This window comes from Trachurus japonicus, chromosome 12 (genome assembly GCF_045865225.1).
Source record: "Trachurus japonicus isolate A0001 chromosome 12, Traja_1.0".
Classification (NCBI taxonomy): Eukaryota; Metazoa; Chordata; class Actinopteri; order Carangiformes; family Carangidae; genus Trachurus; species Trachurus japonicus.
In genome coordinates this window covers 20,158,603-20,180,321 of record NC_140918.1, presented here as the reverse complement: position 1 = coordinate 20,180,321, position 21,719 = coordinate 20,158,603, and the positions used below count along the sequence as shown (strand labels likewise).

General features: G+C 42.7%; 3 protein-coding genes across 4 annotated transcripts; 2 read left to right on the top strand and 1 right to left on the bottom strand.

Annotated features, from left to right (window-relative positions):
* Positions 1 to 347: 347 nt before the first annotated feature.
* Positions 348 to 3,449, top strand: LOC146977506 (SOSS complex subunit C-like). The gene is made up of 4 exons (XM_085793810.1): positions 348 to 665; positions 1,940 to 2,036; positions 2,307 to 2,394; positions 2,939 to 3,449. The coding sequence occupies exons 1-4, from the start codon at positions 641 to 643 to the stop codon at positions 3,035 to 3,037; spliced, it is 309 nt and encodes a 102-aa protein (XP_085649936.1). The 5' UTR covers positions 348 to 640; the 3' UTR covers positions 3,038 to 3,449.
* Positions 3,450 to 5,321: 1,872 nt separating this feature from the next.
* Positions 5,322 to 10,040, bottom strand: kiaa1958 (KIAA1958 ortholog). Of its 2 annotated transcripts, none has more exons than XM_085792431.1 (7): positions 9,848 to 10,040; positions 8,647 to 8,955; positions 7,490 to 7,973; positions 7,191 to 7,370; positions 6,080 to 6,268; positions 5,671 to 5,992; positions 5,322 to 5,442 (listed from the first exon to the last, which is right to left on the bottom strand). In XM_085792431.1, exons 2-6 carry the CDS (start codon positions 8,944 to 8,946, stop codon positions 5,685 to 5,687), a joined length of 1,461 nt encoding a protein of 486 aa, XP_085648557.1. In that variant the 5' UTR covers positions 8,947 to 8,955; positions 9,848 to 10,040; the 3' UTR covers positions 5,322 to 5,442; positions 5,671 to 5,684. The 2 variants fall into 2 exon arrangements, with proteins under 2 accessions (XP_085648557.1, XP_085648558.1); XM_085792432.1 differs by having other exon boundaries at positions 7,191 to 7,364.
* A 1,693-nt stretch (positions 10,041 to 11,733) lies between these two features.
* On the top strand, positions 11,734 to 21,363 carry LOC146977504 (sorting nexin-18-like). The gene is made up of 4 exons (XM_085793809.1): positions 11,734 to 12,748; positions 13,085 to 13,378; positions 14,098 to 14,480; positions 19,686 to 21,363. The coding sequence occupies exons 1-4, from the start codon at positions 11,973 to 11,975 to the stop codon at positions 19,910 to 19,912; spliced, it is 1,680 nt and encodes a 559-aa protein (XP_085649935.1). The 5' UTR covers positions 11,734 to 11,972; the 3' UTR covers positions 19,913 to 21,363.
* The last annotated feature ends 356 nt before the right edge of the window (positions 21,364 to 21,719 follow it).

The window sequence follows — 21,719 nt, the reverse complement described above, 5'->3', positions numbered from 1 at the left end:
GCATAGGCTTTGGCAAATTTGCAGGTAAAGATGAAGCTATCTTCATCTTAAAAATGCATTTACTTATGTATGCATTAATTGATTTATTTTGTGTTTCAAACTGCTGTCAACCTTTTAGCCTAACTTTAGATCTGAGAACTGAGAACTACATATGGGACCATTGATTCCCATTTTTTTTTCTGACACATGATATTGTTATGTGTATATATATATTGTTATTGTAAAGGGGGAAAAAAGTATGTATGACTAGTTGGCGTTGTTGCGCTGTTCACGTTTGTTTGGTTACCAGAAAAATCAGCGAAGTGAGATATCGTCTGTTTGGCTACTATCACACTACCCGGGTACTCGGAAGGAGATAGAATACAACGCACAGTCCACACGCTATCGATGATTGTGGTTATTTTAAACTTTCAGCTGCTGTAACATTGGCGTACAACAGCAGGAACTGTATCACGCATCCAGATCAGCTTTCATTGACATTCATCACCCAGGGGCTCTTTTATCATTGCCCGTTCACGTCCACCAGCGCAACATTAGCCGCCGGGCGGAGGAAACACACTGATAAAACATAGCTAAACCACCAATAGAAACACTTCTGTAGTTTGTTATCTTCAACAGCGTCTTTCTATTCGCGCAGGCAATGGCTGCTAACCCTCCAGGACAAGGTAATCATTTCTGTTTTGGACTAAACGACACAAGCATTTGAACTTCTTTGTCTTTATCGGTGAGTGGGTATCCGCGCCTGACTTCACGGCCCGAAACTACAAAAAATTGTGTTCCCTGAACGCATCACAGACTCTGTAGGAGGTGAATGGTATACAGCGGGGAAAATAAGTATTGAACACGTCAACATTTTTCTCAGAAAATATATTTCTAAAAGAGCTATTGACATGAAATTTTCACCAGATGTCGGCATCAACCCAAGTAATGCACACATACAAAAAAATCCGAACATTGATGTCCATAAATTAAGTTATGTGTAATAAAGTGAAATGACACAGGGAATAAGTATTGAACACATGAAGAAAAGGAGGGGCAAAAAGGTATGGAAAGCCAAGAAAGCAGCTGGAGTTTGTCAGTATTTAGAATGTAATCCTGTCTCCTATCAGTGCAAAGTAATATCTGCTGGTTTAGTCCTGATTGATGCCTTTTAAAAAGGTTTCTCACCACCAAGGTGTCAGACAATAAGTATTGCATGATAGGTAATAGCAAACAGCTGTCTAAGAGCTGTCTAAAGACCTACGCAACCAAAGATTTCAGACAGAAGAGTCAAAACAATAATGAGAAGGGTTCCCTAACAGTCCAGGGCCACTGGTGGAGAGCTTCAGAAAGACCTGGAATCAGCAGGTACAGTTGTTTCAAAGAAAACAATAAGTAATGCACTCAACCGCCATGGCCTCCATGTCTTGCATGGTGTGTGTGCATGGAGGCCATGCGTTCAATACTTATTCCCTGTGTCATTTCACTTTATTACACATAACTTAATTTATGGACATCAATGTTCGGATTTGTATGTGTGCATTACTTGGGTTGATGCCGACATCTGGCGAAAATTTCATGTCAATAGCTCTATTAGAAATATATTTTCTGAGAAAAATGTTGACGTGTTCAATACTTTCCCCGCTGTATGTGATGATGTTGGAAAGCTAAATGAAATGTATGGCTCATTTCAAAACTGTGGTTAAAGCTGATTTTTTAAGTAGATATAGTTAAGAGAACACAAATCTCCAAATTAGATTTCAATCTTATTTTTCACTATTTCAAATTTCTTTATTTTTTTTTGTTAATTTAATATAATCCATTGGGCCTTGCTTTTACCTAGATATCTGTCTGACGTAACATAAGTAAAATGATGTAAGCTGTACTGCAACCCACTGTTTTCTTTCAGTTTTCCTCTTTATATGCTGTATATATATATATTTTTTTTTTTTACTTCCAGCTTTCCCAAATAAAACACGGGTGGCGATCCTGGCTGAGCTGGAGAAGGAGAGGAAGCGGCTGATACAGAACTCATCCATGAACACTCCTGGAGCCAGGTACAGACAGTACACAGCCATGTGGGATAACAGGAGTTTTGTGTCAGTCAAAACCTTGCAAAAATCTTTTTTTTTTCTGAGAGGACATTGAATTAAGTACTGACTGCTAAATACTCAAAATTGGATTTATCCAAAGTGGGAGGGCAGTGAGAGGCAGAGGACACCAGATTAATGTCACTGTGTTGGGTTTTCCAAAAGTTAACTGAGCTGATGGAAACAGACTTTGGGAGGTTAATATTATACACGTCTCTTTGCATTCTTACCCTGTAGCATCTCACTGTCCAGGCCAAGTCTCAAAGAGTTCAGGGACAACGCAGAACAGCAGCACATCGCTGCTCAGCAGAAGGCCGCTCTACAGGTGAGATACACAGAAACACAAATTGTTATTGATGGAAGATTTAACCCTTAACAAGTACATACATATGTTACCCATCCACACACCAAACATTTCTTCTTTATGTTGATTTGATTATTGTGTGATTGTATTCAAAACACAATTGTACACAAAGAAAATATGAAATTGCATGAGACTTGAGATTTTAGGACCTAATTGTGCTGCATTTCTGTAAAAGGCTTCATTCTGAGTCATGTTTGAATACCAGCCTGGCACCAGTTACCAGTATTAATTCAGGTCTGAAAATCACTATTTTTAAAGTGAGCTGTCATGGCAACATCAGACATATTACAGACTAAGCCCGCCTTAAAGCTCACTAATCAGTGGTTATATCTTGCTTGATTTCTCTTTCCAGAAACACATAACAGAATGTAAAAAACAAAACATTTACGCTAAAAGTATTTATATTAGAAATGAAAATATTTGATTCTTTGAATCAACAAGCTTTAGAGATACTGGCAGTCTGGTTCTCTTCCTTTCAATTGTGTAACTGTGTCCTCTCTTGCAGCATGCACACGCACACTCGTCAGGCTTCTTCATCACTCAGGACTCCTCGTTTGGAAACCTCATCCTCCCTGTCCTTCCACGCCTGGAGCCCGAGTCGTGACCTTTCACCCTTGATCTCCCTCCACGCTGCCTGAGACGAAGCTTTGAAGCAAAACACATGCACATTGGACCTCTGTCTCCTCCCCAGTTTCCTTTTTTCAGTCTGTGATTAACGGACAGTTGTTTGTCATGTTGTAAACAATCTCAGGGGGGAAAGTGAATCCACAATTTCAACATTTTCCAGACTATCAAGCTGCTGATGTTAAGAGAGCTTTCAAAACAGTCGGATTAGACATTCATTATCACGATGAAACATCCTGTCAAGCTGATGCTAAAAACAACCTCTAAAGACTGTAAATGTTATCCTGCTCCACTGCCTTTCACATGGCTTTCCACAATATGTGCATTTTGTCAGGTTTATACATTTGTTATTGATTTGTTTTAATATTTGGATAATAAAGTTGTTACATTCAGTTGCGTATGCATTGGATTTCAGCTTCCATTGCTGCAAATATTAAAAAAAGAGGGCAGAAGACCTTAAAGTACATAAGTAAATAGTCTATGACTGTTCATATTATGTTTTTTGATCCGTTTATTGTAAAAGTAGGTGGTCAGCAGCACACAAAAGGACACAGCAGGGTAAATACTGTATATTTCCACGCATAAAACCACATACAAACCCTCACAGATCAGACAATTTACTGCAACAGATTATTTTTAAACTGGTTTGAGAGACTGCTACAGATTACGTCATGATGTTGCTGCAGAGAAAATCAACCACACTGGAACCACACTTATTAAAAAATAATATTCTGTTGTCATGATGGCAGTATAAAATAATGGTTCTGATGACTGTCCTACAGGATCTGAGACCACAAGCTGATTCTTTCCAGAGTCACAGTTTTTCACGGCTGTTTCATGACTATACGAGAAGGAATCCACTGGACAGGACAAGGCAGAAAAACCTGTAGTATAGTAGAGACTTCATGTAATACAGCCACAAAACATGATAAATACATGAGATTATGAAAAAAAGAGTTACAGTAATCATGTCATGAGCAATACAGTGTGAGATGTTAAAGCAGAAGTAAGCGGAATGTTTGTGTTAATATAAGTCTTAAAGGCCCCATGCTGTGCACTTTTCTCTGGGTTTATTTACCTGCTGATATCCCTAACAAGATTTATCATTGGTTTTGAGTATCTGTGATCTGCTTAATATCGTTTATACTGCCCCTTTCTGTTGCCTCTTTCTGGAGCTCTAGCAGGCACAGGTCATTTGGCCAATCAGAAGAGAGAATGAGAACCTCTCCTCTGATTGGCTGACTGTTTTTGAGTGGCATGTGGTCGGGCCAATCACAGGCAAGTAACTGAAACCTAAGCTGCATTCATAAAAATTGAAAAATAACAACTGGTCACGGTGGGCGGAGTTATGGTGCGTTCCAGGCAACCCGTAACTCGTATTTTTCCGACCTGTTCCTATGGTTACCCTTTAGAACGTACAGTCAAACTCGTACTAGATCGATGTACTCCCAGTTCCCAGTTCGTAACTCGTAATTTGCCTGGAACGCTACAAACTCGTAACTGGTGACTTGAAGTCGTGACTTACGGGTTAAAAAGCCTGCCTGGAACGCACCATAACCTTGTGTGTGACATCACAGAAAGGAGGAAGTGCTATCTGCTCGTCTTAAAGAGAATGTTCCTGGGGCGGTGCGTGGCGCAGTGGGTAGAGCGGCCGCCCCATGTAGAGGCTACAGTCCTCGCCGCAGGCGTCCCCGGTTCGAATCCCGCATCGGGCAGACCTTTCCTGCGTGTCATTCCCCCTCTCTCTGCCTCCCCATTTCCTGTCTATCTCTACTGTCATCACTATCAAATAAAGGCAAAAAGCCGAAAAATATACTTAAAAAAAAAAAAAAAAGAGAATGTTCCTACAAATGGGCGGTGTGTATTTCTCCGTTTATGACCAGTTTGATGCATGGGGCAGTATATACGTGGCCCAGAGACCTCCCCAAGCACGACAAAATAACCAAAATCACATTTTTCATGCCATGGGGCCTTTAAATAGTTCTATCTTCCGACAGCAATCACTTATAGAGTGTTTGGTCCGAAACACGGGTCTGTCAGTCACTCTGCTCTGCTGTAAGCCGAGGAGAAACTTTCCTTGTATCCTACAACCTTTATCCAATGAGGAGAGAGAACGGCATAAAGGGGCGGTCCTCTCTGTGTGTGCAGCCAAGGTATGCGCGTGAATGTGGTGACGTAGGGACGAGGGCGGGGACTGCTAACTCCATCGGCTGACAGGAAGTTAGCCAAAACCACCGGATCGCTTACTTCTGCTTTAAGAGTAGTGGAGAATGGTGTTTCCTTTGACACAGCGATTTATTTTCGTGATGGATTTTCTTTTAATTTGTACAAGATTGTGCATTGTAGGCGTCTGATTCAGGCAGAGGGAGTGGGTCCACCCCATTTCTGTAACCATTTGTCACTTTTTTTTTTTTTTTTTTTTAAGTATATTTTTTGGCTTTTCATGCCTTTATTTGATAGGACAGTTGAGAGTGTGACAGGAAATGGGAGGCAGAGATGGGGGGAATGACATGCAGGATAGGGCCGTCCGACGCGGGACTCGAACCGGGGCCGCCTGCAGCGAGGACTATAGCCTCAACACATGGTGCGGGTGCTCTACCAACTGAGCTAAACTCCGCAACCATTTGTCACTTTGACACAATTGGCAGCACTTCTCCTTTGGCCTTCATCGTTTTGATCTTGGCCTTAATGGTGTCATCCATCGCCTGTCGACAGCGGTGAGAGTAATGCGCCAACGTCTCCTCCTTCTCGTCCCACGGCGCCAACGCGTGAAACACCTCCGGGGCGGCCAGGCTGAGCTCGGCTATGGCCGCCGTGCGCGAGATGGTGTTGCGGTCCACCCCGACCCGGTCGAAGGCCACCTTCATGGAGACGCCGCGCCGGAACTCCTGCAGGGCGGCCATGTAGCGGGCTATCACGCCCACCACGTTTTTCACTGAGAGAGGGGGAGATGAAGGTCAATCAAACCGGACACATCAGCATTATTAGTGCAATATTCAATAACAAACTGTCCTGTCCTCACTCCTGACTCTGGTGTTTTCTCCGTCCCGGCTCCTCTTGCTCCTCAGTGTCCTGGGCAGCTCCAGAGGGTGAAGCTCCATTTCCTCGAAAGAATCAAACAGCGTTGACGAATCAAACCCTGCCACATCATCAGAGGAGGTCATGTGCGAACTTCCCGGGTCGCTCTGATTAGAGCAACGAGACCTCTTCTCTAGAATTAAAAACAGAAACAAAAGCGGGATTCTAAATTGGAGGACATGAAAGCATCAATTGTGAATTAGTCATTACGTTTTCAATCTAGATTGTAGTTTACTAACAAGAAGGCTATATGGTTTCAAAATAACTTTAAAATTCCATTTGGCAGCTTGTGCACCACGTACTCCTAACACAAAACACATCAAAACAGAGAGAGAAAGAAAGAAAGAAAAGAAAAAGTTGGCAGCTGTGTACAAAATCTGCTAGCTCTAATAATACGTAACATGTACTAATTGCAATAAATATCTTCATTAAAAGTACATTGTACTTTGTACAAATGTGTAAAATTATTGTGCTGAAAAACAGAGTAGTTGTGTGCACATCCAGTGCCTATTTTAGGCCAGGTGCCAGATAGTCATAGGATCATTGAAAAAGAAAAAAGGGGAATATCCGCACACTGGATTAAAGCTCCCATTTAATGGACAATTGCAACGTTTCGACCCAACGACCAAACTGAGGAAGACCACGATTGGTTGAAACGTTGCAATTGTCTAATAAATGGGAGCTTTAATCCAGTGTGCGGATATTCCCCTTTTTTCTTTTTCTAAAATTACTGTGCTGCCATTTATGGATCTGATTATATTGTGCTAACAACATGCTGTTATTTTAAAAGCACTGCACATTGTGGGTGAGTTTTCAGAGTGTAGTACAGTATATAGTGCCGCGCACTTATGCCAGTGTGATGAGGCTGGAGCAGAGTGAAGTATGTGCGGCCGGAAGTCTAGGTTAGTAGCATGAACGTGAAGCTAGACTAGGCTGTGTGCAGTGTCATGTGAGTCAACAATAAAGCCTGCTGTTGTTAAACCAGAGCCTGGAGTTACGGCGTCCAGATATACACCACCCGGTCATCATAAGGTTATTACAAGAGTAAGCTCCACCTGGCCGCAGTTTGTCCTGCAGGAAGTCACAGATGAGTTCGGCCTTCTTGGTAAGTTTGTGCTGCAGCAGCTCTTTGTCCTGCTTCAGACTTGAGATCATCTCTGTCATCTGCAGGTTACGGCTGCGCTCCGCACAAAGTAACGCTCGCAGCCTCTCCAGCTCACTCTGGCTGCCTGCAGCTTCACACACAAAGAAACAAACAGATACATTAGACAGTTAAAACACACACATACACATAAACAGAGTCGGAATCACTTTGATTCTTTTCTAAATGTTCCAACCCTGGACAGACGTGTACCTGCAGTCTTCTCCATAGTCTCTGTGACGGAGCTGCATCTCTCAGCTTGCTCTGTAGTCCCTCTTATGCAGCTGCCTCCAGCCAGCAGCTCCACCTCTGGCCCCACTGGCCCCTCACAGGCCAGATTGTGTCCATGCTCGAATGTGGGATAGAGTGGGAGAGGCTTGTCGGGCAACAGCATGTTAGAGTGTGTGTTTGTTGTCGGACAAGCCAGTGAAATATTGACAGCATCTGTCTCCGTGACAGCCAGAGTGTCATAATCCTCTATAGAGGTCGCCTCCTGCTTGATCTTCTTCCCCACCACGCCTCCTCCTCCTCCTCCTGGTGCACAGTCTCTTTTTCTGGATGGGCGGGGCTCGTAGTCAGTATCCTCATCTGTGGCCGATGAATCGCACCCAGTCACGTCAAACAGCCGGCTGCTGGACTCCTCCCCCTCCGAGGCAGCGTCACTGCAGGAGAGGTCACATGGTGTCCTCACTGCCACCTGGAACGTCATGTCGTTCAACAATTTTAATTCCAAGTTTATTCCACATTGTACAAGTACAGTGCTGTGAAAAAGTATTTACCCCCTTCTTGATTTTGTACTTTTTTGCATATTTTTCACACTTAAATGTCATGATCATCAAACAAATTTCAATATAAGATAAAGATGACCCAAGTTAATATAAAATGCAGTTTTTAAATGATTTTTTTAGCTTTAGAAATGGCTTTCTAACACTTTCCAGACTGATAGATGTCAATGATTTTGTTCTTTCATCTTTTCTTGAATTTCTTGAGATCGCGGCAAGATGTATTGCTTTTTGAGATCTTAGCCTCCTTGTGACTTTGTCAGAGTGAAATTGAACTCAGCTTCCCCCCTCCCAAAAAAAGGTTTATCACAGTTAGTTCATGATTTAACAAGGGGGGGGGGGGGGTACTTTTTCACATAGAGCCAGGTAGGTTTGGATAGCTTTTTTCCCCTTAATAGATGAAATCATCATCCAAGAACTGCATTTTTTATTTACTTGGGTTATCTTTGTCTAATATTAAAATTTGTTTGATGATCTTAAACATTTAAGTGTGACAAATATGCAAAAAAAAGTAAGAAATCAGGAAGAGGGCAAATACTTTTTCACAGCACTATATTTCCTGTTGAAACAGGATGGTTTCTTCTTTACCTTATTTGGTAGATGCCCTCCGACGAATCTCTGTCCCTGGCCAGTATCTGCTGAGTCTCCTCCACGACCGTTGCCATGGTCACTGAGGGGCCAGTGGTAGGCGTGTCCGGCGCTACAGCCCCAAATGGCGACAGGAACCGTGCTGCTCTGGGGACCAGGCTCTGGTGACAGTAGGTTACCATGAGAACCGCGGGCGAGATGCTGCAGACTGGGGATGAGGCTGCAGATGGTGCCGTGGCTGTGGGCCCAGCTGACCAGTTTACACAGACTGTCAGAGGAGGTCTGGACCAGGTCAGACATGTTGGAAACCTGGAACAGAAAGAGAGGACAAAGTGTCTACATCTACTTGATACTTCCACTAGTGCTAATAATGATTCAACAAAGACAAATTAAGAACACAATCTGATAATCTGAATAATAGATGGAGATTTCAGCCACCTCCCTCTGATCACTGACACATATAACCCCTAAACTGTGTGCAGATCACAGTGATGATGATGACTGAAATTATTTGGTTTGTTTATTTATTCATGTTTTAAAATGTACAGTTTTTATTAGGCTTTTAGACGGTAGGCTACTCTTGTCCAAGTTAGGAGATGTAAAATTGTAGCTCTTATTTTAAGTCAATTGCGATACGTACTAGCCTTATCTCTTTGGTATGTATCTATAATAAATTGGCATCTCAACAATTTTAATTAAAAGAAGAATTCTTACATTTATTTTAGAATAATTAGTGTAAATGAATTTGAGTGTAGGTGCATAAAGGCAAGACAATTTTCAACTAACCATAATAATAATAATGATGATGATGTAAAAATCATATTACAACTACAAATCTAGTCATTGATTATAGTGTTGTGCAAAAAAAAAATCTATTTGCTATGTGAAATAAGTACAAGTAGCCCATACAGGGAAAAAAAATCATGTCATCACAATCACAATTCACACTTGAAACATTAATACTATAAATTAGATTATTTTCTAAAACTATCTCTCTATCACGCATGTGCACGCACTGGTGAAGTGGGTGTAGCCTACATGCTGCAACTCTCACTGTAAACTACACAATCAAACCATCATAGAGGACAAACAGTGATAGTCCCTCATCAGACATGTCTCTCATTTTCACAGACAATCACCCCCCGAGTCACCAGACACGAGAACAAAGCCCCCACAGCCCATTAACATGCCTCATATTTACCTTGTGTTAATACTACAAATCAAAAGCTCTCAGCTGTGAAGTCAGATCGGGTTTCACATCATCACACCGTCCTCCTTTTTCCTCTATGACTCTACAAACTGAAGCGACTATTAATGTCGTTATTATGATATTTACGCCATACGAATTAATACCATGGATATCTCATATGTCCAGTAGCTTTTTAATTATACAACATTCGTTGTCTAGAAGGTTTAACAACAGAATCCAACCAGGAAGTAGCATACTGCCATCACGGAGACAGGAGGAAGAACTGCAGCCTCCTCTCACTGTGTGTGATATACACCGACCCCTAGTGGTTAGAACGGAGAAATACATCAATATAATATAATATAATATAATATAATATAATATAATATAATATAATATAATATAATATAATATAATATAATATAATATAATAATAGTGGTGAGAATGGAGAAATACACCACACCATATTATATTATATTATATTATAGGGAGATGATATAGTAATAATGAATGTATTATTATCATCCATTTACTAGCATAATTATATCACATTGTCCTTTTTATATATAGCCTACTGTAGGAACTGTTTTATCTGCAGCCTTGTTATGGTCTCTTGTTAATTTTATGGACTATGGACAATCTATGGTGGACATTCATCTGCTGAAGTGGGAACTCTATATATGCTTACCTTAACTCATAACCCAACATGATGCAACTTACATGTTATACGGAAATTTCAAACCTCCCAATTAATAATGGTCACTGTGGTAGGAAAGAATCTTGAGCTCAGACATCATAATCTTAACTGGCATATTCATAGACTGGATTCTTCAGTGAAGAGGTAGAACCAAATGTGCTATTGTAATTAAGAATTTATAAATAGTTCATTGAACCTTTTTCCAGTGTGTTAAAACTATGATTCTTGACACATGAATAAACTTCACCTTTGCACAATAATTTATTGTTGCTTTAATAAATAAATTATTTACCTATGTTTTTTTTAAATTCTACTATAGCTCCTCATTGAAAAACCCAGAATCTGAATGTGCAAATATGTCAGAAGCAGCTGGAAACACGTCCTCTGCTTTATTTATCTTCTCACAGTGTGGGCTATAATACACATCACACTTATAAAACTTGTGTATAGGATCATAAGTGCCCTATGCGCTATAGGCCTTTTATCAGATTTAAGAGGAGCACATAGAAACCCTCTGTTCTTCAGATGAATGTATTCTGACAGACTGTGCATGCACCTCATTTGCATCTTCCAGCACATAGAAACATCCAAGTAAGAAAGAGCACACATATTTTTGAATGGACTGTTAAACAAATACTATTTTTATTTCTCATGAAAGAAACTTCAACTGTTATATTTATAGTAGGCTACTAAAATGGGGATACAATTAAGTACCATTCAGACACAGTTTTGTGGTACATTAACTATCAAATTAATAAGCCTTTATAAACAGGATGATGGACTTCAAACACAGTGTTAAAGTGTGTCTCATGGGCCTGTAAAATGGGGTCAGTGTAAGATTTTTCCATGTATGAGTTCAGTGACTTGACTGAACTTGCTCCTGGCTCCACCCTCCATTAGTCAGCCAGTCTACTACGTGTTAGGACTGGTGCCTTTAACTTCCAAGCATCTCGGGGAGAGGAGGAAAAACCAGAACTTTACTCCCGGTCCTTATCTGCAGCTTTAAAGCCGCCGCACGGCCCTCACAAGCCCGTCAGCCTGAAACTGGAACCGGCGTCTGATCCTGCAGAGAAACCCTCCCGGTAAAGGCAGGTTTCATCTGCGTTTCCTGACTTGGATTAAGTTCTGGATGGAAACAAATGATATTTGAACCCGCAGAACGGAGCGGAGAGAGAGACAGAGACAGAGGAGGTGGGTGTCGGATACAAGACATTGTGTTTCTGTTCTTGTTCTTTCGCATACGGATCTCGGATACAAGCTTGTTTTTGGAACAAAATAGTCCGTTTTCTGCTGTCGATGCGCGATCTCACACCAGTCAAGCTCCACAGAGTTCATAAAGGTTTAATCCGGGAAGAAGAAGTAAAGTCTTGAGGCAAGTTTGCAGCGAAAAACAGGAGAGAGACATTTTTTTAAAAAAAGACACAAGTATTGTTAAAGTTATGGCGTTGAAAGCCAGAGTGTTGTACGACTTCCACTCAGAGAACCCTGGGGAGATCTCCATATCAGAGAATGAGCTGGTGACTCTGTACAGTGAGGAGGAGCTGGAGGGCTGGCTGGAGGGGGAGAACAGCAAGGGGGAGGCTGGCCTCTTCCCTGCATCCTATGTGGAGATCATCAGGGACCACATCACCTCCAACACCAACAACAATGGCTTCTCCTCACCCAAAAGCAAAGCCATGCCACCTACCCAGACCTCCTTCACATCCACTGACTCCCACTCTCAGAGCAGACTCGGGGCCAGCAGCAGTGGCAGTGGCGGAGGCAGCTTCCACACCAGTCAGGGCAGTGATGACGACTGGGACGACGACTGGGATGACGCCTCTCCTGCCACTGATGCTCCTCCGGCCCTCGGCAGCACTCCCCCCTTGTACCCGGTGACCACCTCCTTGCCCGGACGGTGTGGCAGCAGCGCCCCCCAGCACCACCAGCAGCACGCTAAGAGCTCGGCCACAGTTGGGAGGAACCTCAACAGGTTCTCCACCTTCGTCAAGTCCGGAGGGGAGGCCTTCCTGCTCGGCGAGGCCTCGGCCTTCGTGAAGGATGGGGACAGGATCTGTGTGGTGATGGGGAAGCACGGGCCGGAGTGGCAGGAGGATCCGTACCCATTCATGTGCACCATTGATGACCCAACCAAACAGACCAAGTTCAAAGGCATGAAGAGCTACATGTCCTACGGGCTGACCCCAACACACACAAATATACAAGTCAACCGCAGGTACAAGCTTCCTATCTACCTCCTCTCTCTCCTCTATAGGGGTTTTATTTCCTCACTGGATCCTCCAGCCCACCATACTCTTAAAACAATGTTTCTATGGTTCTTCTTCCTGTGGCCACAGTTTTCCTCTCACAGAATCCCTCTGCACCTTTCACATTGTTTCCCTGTCAGTACGTCTGACATTGAAAAACAACACTTGCTCTCTTACATTTCAGTATTCCCTTGGCTCCACTTGTCTCCTATCCTTACTTTTCCTCCGTTTACTTACACCTAATAATCTCTTATGCAGCACTTTCATCCCTCCAATCTGTCCGCTCTTCCTCCATCCCACTGCAGGTACAAACACTTCGACTGGCTGTACGCTCGGCTCGTGGAGCGTTTCCCTGTCATCTCGGTTCCCCACCTGCCGGAGAAGCAGGCCACCGGGCGCTTCGAGGAGGACTTCATCTCCAAGAGGAGGAAGGGTCTGATCTGGTGGATGAACCACATGATCAGCCATCCTGTGTTGGCACGTTGTGACGTTTTCCAACATTTCCTAACATGTGGGGCAGACGAGAAGGCATGGAAACAGGGCAAGAGGAAGGCAGAGAGGGACGAGCTGGTCGGTGCCAATTTCTTCCTCACGATCAGGTAGGTGTGCAGGAGGGTGTGGGTTTCCAGTCCTGGATTTGATTGCAAACTTATAAAAAGCATTGATTGCACTGGAAAACCTTTGACATGCTGGGTGTTGGAATGAACTCAATTTTGATTTAAAACATTTCCACTCCATTACAAGCAAATAGAGCAGAACTCGCTGCTGAAGATATAGATTATCTCACTGTTCATTCAGCTTTATCATCTTAACATAGCTCTAATCTCATCACTATTTCGCCATATACTGTATATACCTTGTTACAGGGGGCATCGCTGGAGATCGTAAAAAGGCATGCTGGGAAATTTACGCAATCACTAGCTGAAGTTGAGGTTATGTCATGTATTCCTGCAGAGAAAGACCATATTTGTGCAGCTTTAAATATCATTTTGGTTGTATGACAAATAAGTACAAGTCAGGTTTGTGGTGGTGAATCATATCATTGTTTTATGTCACTTATTCATCCTCCCGCTTTATGATGTTACAAAAGTAAACTCTTAATAATTGACCTCTAGAAAAACAGTTATCAGTTTTCCTTGTTTCATGTGCTGTAACTGAAGGCTTTCATCACTGGGAGTGTCTGATTGTAATAGAGAGATAAGAACAGGGGAATAATTTTCTCTCAAAAGATGATGTAATGTGTGAATTAAACGGAAATCACAAAGGACTTTAAAAAATTAAACCACCAAGTCTAAACTGATTGTCTTTTCCCCCTCAGTACACCCGCTGTCCCTCTGGACCTTCAGGAAGTGGAGAGCAAAATCGAAGGCTTCAAAACCTTCACCAAGAAGATGGACGAGAACATTGTTGTCGTGAACACCTCCATCAACGAGTTTGCCCGCAAACAGATAACAGGGTTCAAGAAGGAGTACCAGAAAGTGGGACAGTCCTTTAAACTCCTGGCGCAGTCATTCGAGCTGGACCAGCAGGCCTACTCGGCGGGCCTGAACAAGGCCATTTCCTACACCGGAGAGGCCTATGAGGCGATAGGAGAATATTTTGCTGAGCAGCCGCGCCAGGACCTGGATCCCATCTCTGACCTGCTGGACCTCTACAGAGGACACCTGGCCAATTTCCCTGACATCATCCATGTACAGAAAGGTGAGAAAGTGTGTGTGTGTGGGTGTGTGTGTGTGTGCGTGTGTGTGTGTGTGTGTGTTACTGCATGTGGAATCCACACTGTTACTACTTGAGTTACAGCAAGGACATTTACATATTAAAGCAGAAGTAAGCGGGACATTTGTGTTAATATAAGTCTTAAATAGTTATATCTTCTGACGCCAATCACTTACATAGAGTGTTTGGTCTGAAACACGGGTCTGTCAGTCACTCTGCTCTGCTGTAAGCCGAGGAGAAAACTTTCCTTGTATCCTACAACCTTTATCCAATGAGGAGAGAGAACGACATAAAGGGGCGGTCCTCTCTGTGTGTGCAGCCAAGGGATGCGCGTGAATGTGGTGACGTAGGGACGAGGGCGGGACTGCTAACTCCATTGGCTGACAGGAAGTTAGCCAAAGCGACCGGATCGCTTAGTTCTGCTTTAAAGGGATAGTTCAACATTTTTGCAAATTGGCCCATTGCCAAAATCCCTATAGTCACATCAGTAGGTTTGTCTCGTAATGTTCCATTATTATCTCATAGCGTGGTGAATGTGCATGTCACAACTTGTCCACGAAAGCGTTTTGGAAGTTTTGGATTGTGTATTTGATGAGATGGATGAGGGAAACCAAAAAATCCCATTAGCCTCCATAGCGTAGCTCTGAGCAGCTCGCGGCTCGGCTCAGCTGTTCTAAAAATAGCTTGCACCGACGAAAAACTAACCTACTGCTATTTCTATAGGGATTATGGAAATGGGCCAATTTGCCAAAATGTTGAACTATCCCTTTAAAACCTGGGGGACAAAAAGAAGCTGTGCATTGTTGAGTTCAAGTAATGGCAGACATATGCTAGATGGGTTACATACTGGCAAAACAATACAATGAATTCTAATACCAGTCTAACACCCTAAGTAATGAATCAGATGCAGAACCTAGCATACTCCCTTTCATAGGGAGGTTAAGTACAAGTGGAGGTGGTAGGGACTGAGTGGTCAGGACTCAGACTCATGGATGCCTCTGTAGGGTGGAGGGTTGGAGACATGAAGGGATTGAATCCAGGCCTCTTGCCATCAGTTCACCATTCAGCAGACAGTAAAAGTTTGTGAAACAGGAGACTCTGCAGTTTTATTTATTTAACTTGCACTAAAAAAAAAAAAATTAATGATGCTTCTAAAAGTCATCTAGCCCACAGCCTCCCTATCTATTTATCATGTCACTATAAAGGCAGAGAATGTACAAAGACCCAGATTCGGAGTGTTTCCTAACCAAGGGCAACATCTGTTTTCAGTTACTTAACTGCAATGTCAATCTGGGTCGAAAACTGAAACCCACGGTCGGTCCATTGTAACGCTCCGCGTACTGTGAGAGCTTGTACTCGCTCATTTGAAAACACACAGAAACACACACTCACACGGTCATGCACAAAGGACTTGTAGACGAGTTAGCTTGTTAGTTCCCTGCAGGTTGGGAGGAGGGAGTTGCTCCTGGCACGCAAAGTCCTGACGTTTGCCAAACCTAGAGGCACTGTTTCTATAGTCCGCTGAGCTCTGTTCTCTAGATACAATCACAGCTCTGAACTATGGAAACACTGCCTGAATCCCAATGGTCTCTGAGAGTGACATGACTTCACCCACTTTCTGATTGACAAACAGCACACTGTTTTATGTCCCCGGCCGAGAGCACAAACCTCTGGGAACATGAATGTAGAAAACGTTTACTGTGATTTCTGCAAATTGCATCGTATGCATCTCTGTGAAACACAATCTCATGGTAAAATTGTGCTGATGTGTCATGTTAGTGTCAGTAAATGAGACATGATGTAAATGTAACTTGAGCCTTTGGCAAACTACCTCATCACAACTTCATCTTTATCTTGAAAACTGACATCAAGTGTAACAAAGGTAATCCCAAGGGAATTCAGAGCAATTTGACATGATACCACCATTTCTGCTTTCATTAGATATCACAATATCAATTGTCATCATTCTTGGATACAATGTGGTTTTCATTTCAGGGAACCTCAGCTACTTGTGCTATATGAGAAAACAAATTTTGTTCTCAGCAGGGAGGGGAACTGTGGTCTTCCTTACTGGTTTTTTATTACAAAAATACCATATGCCAACAAAAAAAAGAAAAGAAATATTCTCAGTCCACAACTCCACACCCAAAGCTATCATCGATCGATCATTTGTCAGCCCAGCTCTCTGCCAAATTCCAACTGTCAAAAAGTAGATGCTGTCTCTTAAATAAAAACATGTTATGATTGTAGATACACTGATAAACAACTGTATAAATTACACAAAAAGACTTGTTGCTTGAGTTTTTAGTCCTGGCTGAAAGCATGCAGACTCTGACTAATCCATCTCTGCTGTCATCAGAGAGTCTGCTGAGTAACACCCATGAACACATCGCCGCAATGCAAAGTCTGCAAACACGGTCATGGTTGTAAAAAAAAAAGCTATGTTTAACACAAGACGGCCGGTTTAGTCACAGTTTCCATGACATTTGATTCGATGAAAGAGCCTCATTAAGACGAAGCTTAGCTTGAAATAAACCGTAAGGGTTTCATTTCACTCATTGACTCGGCACATCAAATGAAACAAGACTCCAGACGGTTTACATTTTCAGAGACATTAACCTTCATTCCTCCCTCAGCAGCTCCACATTCCTCAAATATCCATCTGTCTCACATAGGACTGAACCATTTCTCAACCTGATTGAAAAGGCACGGTAACATGTCAGTTGCAAAAAAGGCTAGGAGCACATCTCCTGGGCACACAAGGCAGACAGCTTTGTTGACCTAAATATCCCTGTACAGTATCGTCCGTCTTTGATAGTTCTGTCTGTGAGGTCCAGAGTGTAGGCTACATATGATCTGAATGAGTGGAGATTCCTGGGCCTCATGTCCTGTGTTGCCCTGGGACTGCAGGAATGCAAAATGGAGCGGGTTCAGGATTAGTTTCCCCTCCTCCTCTTTTCTTCTCCCTCTTTTCCTCCTTCGTCCTGGTGGTTGAAGAGAAGACGAAGAAGAGGGGAGGGGTGTGTGTGTGTGTATGTGTGTGTGTGAATGTGTGTTTGGGGGTGGGGGGTGGGGTTAAGATAGCTACAGAGCTGTACAAGTTTTCCCACCAGCCAACAGTACAGGAGTTCAGATTACAGTTCCATAATCATCTTGGCAGCAAGGAGAGCAAAGTCCAAGTTGATTTCAGTGTGCTTGTACTCATGTGTGTGTAAGCTGGTCAGAGATCTAGAGGTCGACAAGGTGAGGAAGGACGAGTTGAACCAAAGTCCATAGAACGTCTGTGGTTGTACCAGGCGACCGGCTCGTCATTTCCTCCAGACGCTGCTATGTCACTAGAAGCATTACACTAAGTTCCTCTCCATCTGTTTTTCATGGGCTGTGTCTGTGCTAACTGCTACTTCCTCCAAAGGTTTAGTCACATTAGCAAGACATGTTGACTCACCACTGGGTGCTGGGAAAACTTCAGGCATAGCCTACTTTGACAAAGTTTGAAAATCAGCACATTTTTGTAGCATGAACAGAAATGTCAATTCTGAGGTCATCTTGGAGAAGTTAGAGATCAAAATCTTCCTCTTCTTCTATCTTTAACAGCTTTACATTAAAACTTAAAGCAGATATCAGTGGAATGTTTTTGTTAATATAAGTCCTAAATAGTCCTATTTTCCGTCAGCAATCACTTACATGAAGTATTTCAGCCTAAACACGAGTCTCTCCGTCACTCTGCTCTGCTGTAACCCGAGGAGAAAATTTTCCTTGTGGGATACAAGTGTTATCCAATGAGGGGAGAGAACGGCATGAAGGGCTGTGTGTGCAGCCAAGGGATGCGCGTGAATGTGGTGACGTAGCACGAGGACCAATTGATGCCTGACAAGGGCGGGGGCTGCTAACTCATGGTGCGTTCAAGGAAACTCGTACTTTGTGTTTTTCCTTCCTGTGAAGTCATACCAGTTCGATCTGGTACGAGTTCACGGGTCGGAAGTTACGAGTGGCCGTTATAGGGAACTTTCACAGACAACAGGACGGTAAAAACACGAGCTACGGGTTACCTGGAACGCTACCAAGTCGTAGTTGTGACTTGAAGCTGTAACTTACGGTTTCAAAAGCCTGCCTTGAACACAGCATTAGCCGAAACGGCCGTGCCGATGATATCTGCTTTAAACAAACAAACAAACAGAAAAAACATGCCCCTTTCATTTCCTCTTTCCTTGAATTTTGTTCCTGCCATCACTTGTGGGTTAGCCACCAGCTGTTATGCTCTCTTAGCATTTTTTCAACTAAGGAAAAAAAAAGTTTTCTTGTGCTTTCTTACTTACTCAAGTCTCAAGTGTTACAAAAGGTACATTCTCACCTAACCATAATCTTAAAAAAGTTAAACAACATAAGCTATTGTTCAAAAAGCTGTGTAGCGTCCAGCTAGAACAAAGCTGAATTTGCTTTACAATGTTTCTTCTAGAAATAGTGATGCTTGTTAAAGCAGAAGTAAGCAGAATGTTTGTGTTAATTTAAGTCTTAAATAGTTATATCTTCCGACAGCAATCACTTACATAGAGTGTTTGGTCCGAAACACGGGTCTGTCAGTCACTCTGCTCTGCTGTAAGCCGAGGAGAAAACTTCTTGTATACTTCCTTGTATCCTACAACCTTTATCCAATGAGGAGAGAGAACGGCATGAAGGGCTGTGTGTGTGCAGCCAAGGGATGCGCGTGAATGTGGTGACGTAGGGACGAGGACCAATAGATCCATGACGAGGGCGAGGGCTGCTAACTCCATCGGCTGACAAGAAGTTAGCCAAAACGACCGGATCGCTTACTTCTGCTTTAACATAATTCCAGATGGCTCATATCTGCAATAAAGCCACAGCCAGCAGATGATTAGCTAAGCATAAAGATTTGAAGTAGGCTAGGTGAAACAGCTAGCCTATGCTGTCAAAAGCACTTGTAAAGCTAAAAAAAAACAGTCACACCTTAATTCTTATGAAAATTCTGATGTGAAAACGAGGTTGTTGTGCTCAGTTTTATCGCTATATTTTCATCATGGAAGAACCTATGCTTTTGTCCATATGGGTCGCCAAAATCAACAGAAAATGAAAATAGGGTTTTTTAATGAAAATAAATCACATAATTTCATTAAGGAATATTGTACACTTGCTGCACTCTCTCAGTCCTCTCCTTGTCTTTCCTCCCTTCAGGTGCTCTGACTAAAGTGAAAGACTGTCCAAAGCAGGAGGGTGAGCTCCACGACCGCTGCAACATCATTTCCTGCGCCACACTGGCAGAGATTCAACACTTCCACCGCACACGTGTACGAGACTTCCGCTCGCAGATGCAGCATCATCTCCGTCAGCAGATCGGCTTCTTCCAGAAGATCACGGCCAAGCTGGAGGACGCCCTTCAGAGATATGACGACGGCCAGTAGGAAGAAGAGGGAGAAGCTGGACTACAAAGGCCTGTAGGAAGACGGGTGGGAGGCCTGAAGAGGGAAGCAGACAGGTCTGATTGATGGATTCATCCTCCAGTAATGGAGAACATCTTACCGACCTGTAAGAGAGAAAACCTTTGAGACTGGCGTTGTCATGGATACTGGGCATGGTATGAGTGTTGGAAGAAGACGTATACCACTCTGTAGATAAATATAGTCCACTGGACTGTGGAATGATGACAACTTCTTGTATTATCTGAACAGCTCTGATGAATGTACCAGTAACAGGGATTTTACTGGCGCTCCAGGCCCGTCCTGCAACTCAGCAGGACTGTTCAGATATTAAAAACAGCTGCTCAATATGACAGGGCTGCCTCGCGTTTCCCGGTTTGAGGGCCATGTGATCCCTCTCCATGTCTCCACTGCCTCACCACTTTGTGGAAACCCTCCATCCGGGAACATGGCAACCCAACACATTAAAACATAGATATGAAACTCCCTAAATCGCTTAAACTGGATCTTTTAATGATTGAAGACTGGACTCGCTGAATTTAATCCGTTATCTCTAAATGTCGATGTTTTTACTTGAATTACCTGTTCAGTATTGTTTTGATGACGTGACTTAATTGTGAATATGGAAAGTGGGAATATTCCTTTTCAATGATTCAGTTTAGCTGATTTTTTATTACAGCTTGAAATCTGGACTACTTCGATGTCTAACATCTCTCACACAACCCAGATACTGTCACATCTTTACTACAAACTCAATCCCTTTGTGCCTTACTTCACCTAAACAAGAGTTGATTGAGTTCAGTTTGATTTATTTTTCTTACTCAATGTCTTGTTTTGAGAAGAAGCTCCTAAATACTTTTTTTTTTACTACAGTCATCTGTCTTTTTGCTTTCCCCCAGAGGTCAGAGGTCAGAGGTCAGGCTCAGGGCACGGATACTTCAATGTTTCCTAGCATGGGAGCTTTGAAGCCCTGTCTTCCAGTTTAAAGCCACTCTGTGTTGACTTTTTATGCAATTATAGTATCATAACAGTATAATCTCACACTTAGATTTTTGTAACTCATGTAAGACAGTCACAGTGAAAAATGAGGGCAGTCAGTGTCTAGCGTTTAGCCCATTTACGTCAGTGTCTCTTCAGTGGAGTGGGGGCAGATATTCCTCTGTATTCTACCACAGTGCCTTTTTTTGATTCTCCCAATTGTGGGCGCCAAAGTCAGATTTTTTTTTGTCTACATATAGTGGCTTTAAGCTTTGTTTTCCTACTGTTTATGCTGTTCAAAATAATATCTAAAACCAACCAATGACTAAATAAGCTCACAGAACTCCCCAGTTGATAACAGTATTGTTGTTGTGAGAGGATACCCCTCTTCTCTGCGGTTTGCGTCATTTCTGCTGCCAGAAACCTTTTCAATAAAGGATGATATTCAGAATACTTTCAACAGACAACATCCTGTACTGATTCAATGAGCGTCACTCCTTAAAATAATCAGCATAGCAGTTTCAGGATGAGCTTTTATCAGAGAGTCAGAGGGAAGTTTATGATCTGGTCAATTTAACTGACATGCTATGACAAGAAATGGGGGAAAAAATGAGCATTGATATCTCATAGACAACACCTGTTCAAATGACTGCATCACAGTGATTTACAGTGTAAACTAAACTACACATGTAGAGCTGTCAGATTTCCACTCACATAGTGTTTCTGAAACATGTTTTCATCTCAGGTCTGCCTTGACATTCCTCTCCTGGGAGCCTGGGTCTTGTTCTCACCAGCTTTTTTCCTTCTTTCTGTT

Excerpts from the sequence above, each read along its gene's own strand:
- LOC146977506 (XM_085793810.1), top strand. The coding sequence starts at position 641 with ATGGCTGCTAACCCTCCAGGACAAG. Across the intron at positions 666-1,939 it reads TGCTAACCCTCCAGGACAAG|CTTTCCCAAATAAAACACGG; the intron begins GTAATCATTTCT and ends TTTTACTTCCAG. Across the intron at positions 2,037-2,306 it reads ATGAACACTCCTGGAGCCAG|CATCTCACTGTCCAGGCCAA; the intron begins GTACAGACAGTA and ends CTTACCCTGTAG.
- kiaa1958 (XM_085792431.1), bottom strand. The coding sequence starts at position 8,946 with ATGTCTGACCTGGTCCAGACCTCCTCTGACAGTCTGTGTAAACTGGTC. Across the intron at positions 7,974-8,646 it reads GAGGGCATCTACCAAATAAG|GTGGCAGTGAGGACACCATG; the intron begins GTAAAGAAGAAA and ends ATGACGTTCCAG. Across the intron at positions 7,371-7,489 it reads GACTATGGAGAAGACTGCAG|CTGCAGGCAGCCAGAGTGAG; the intron begins GTACACGTCTGT and ends TTGTGTGTGAAG.
- LOC146977504 (XM_085793809.1), top strand. The coding sequence starts at position 11,973 with ATGGCGTTGAAAGCCAGAGTGTTGTACGACTTCCACTCAGAGAACCCT. Across the intron at positions 12,749-13,084 it reads AATATACAAGTCAACCGCAG|GTACAAACACTTCGACTGGC; the intron begins GTACAAGCTTCC and ends ATCCCACTGCAG. Across the intron at positions 13,379-14,097 it reads AATTTCTTCCTCACGATCAG|TACACCCGCTGTCCCTCTGG; the intron begins GTAGGTGTGCAG and ends TTTCCCCCTCAG.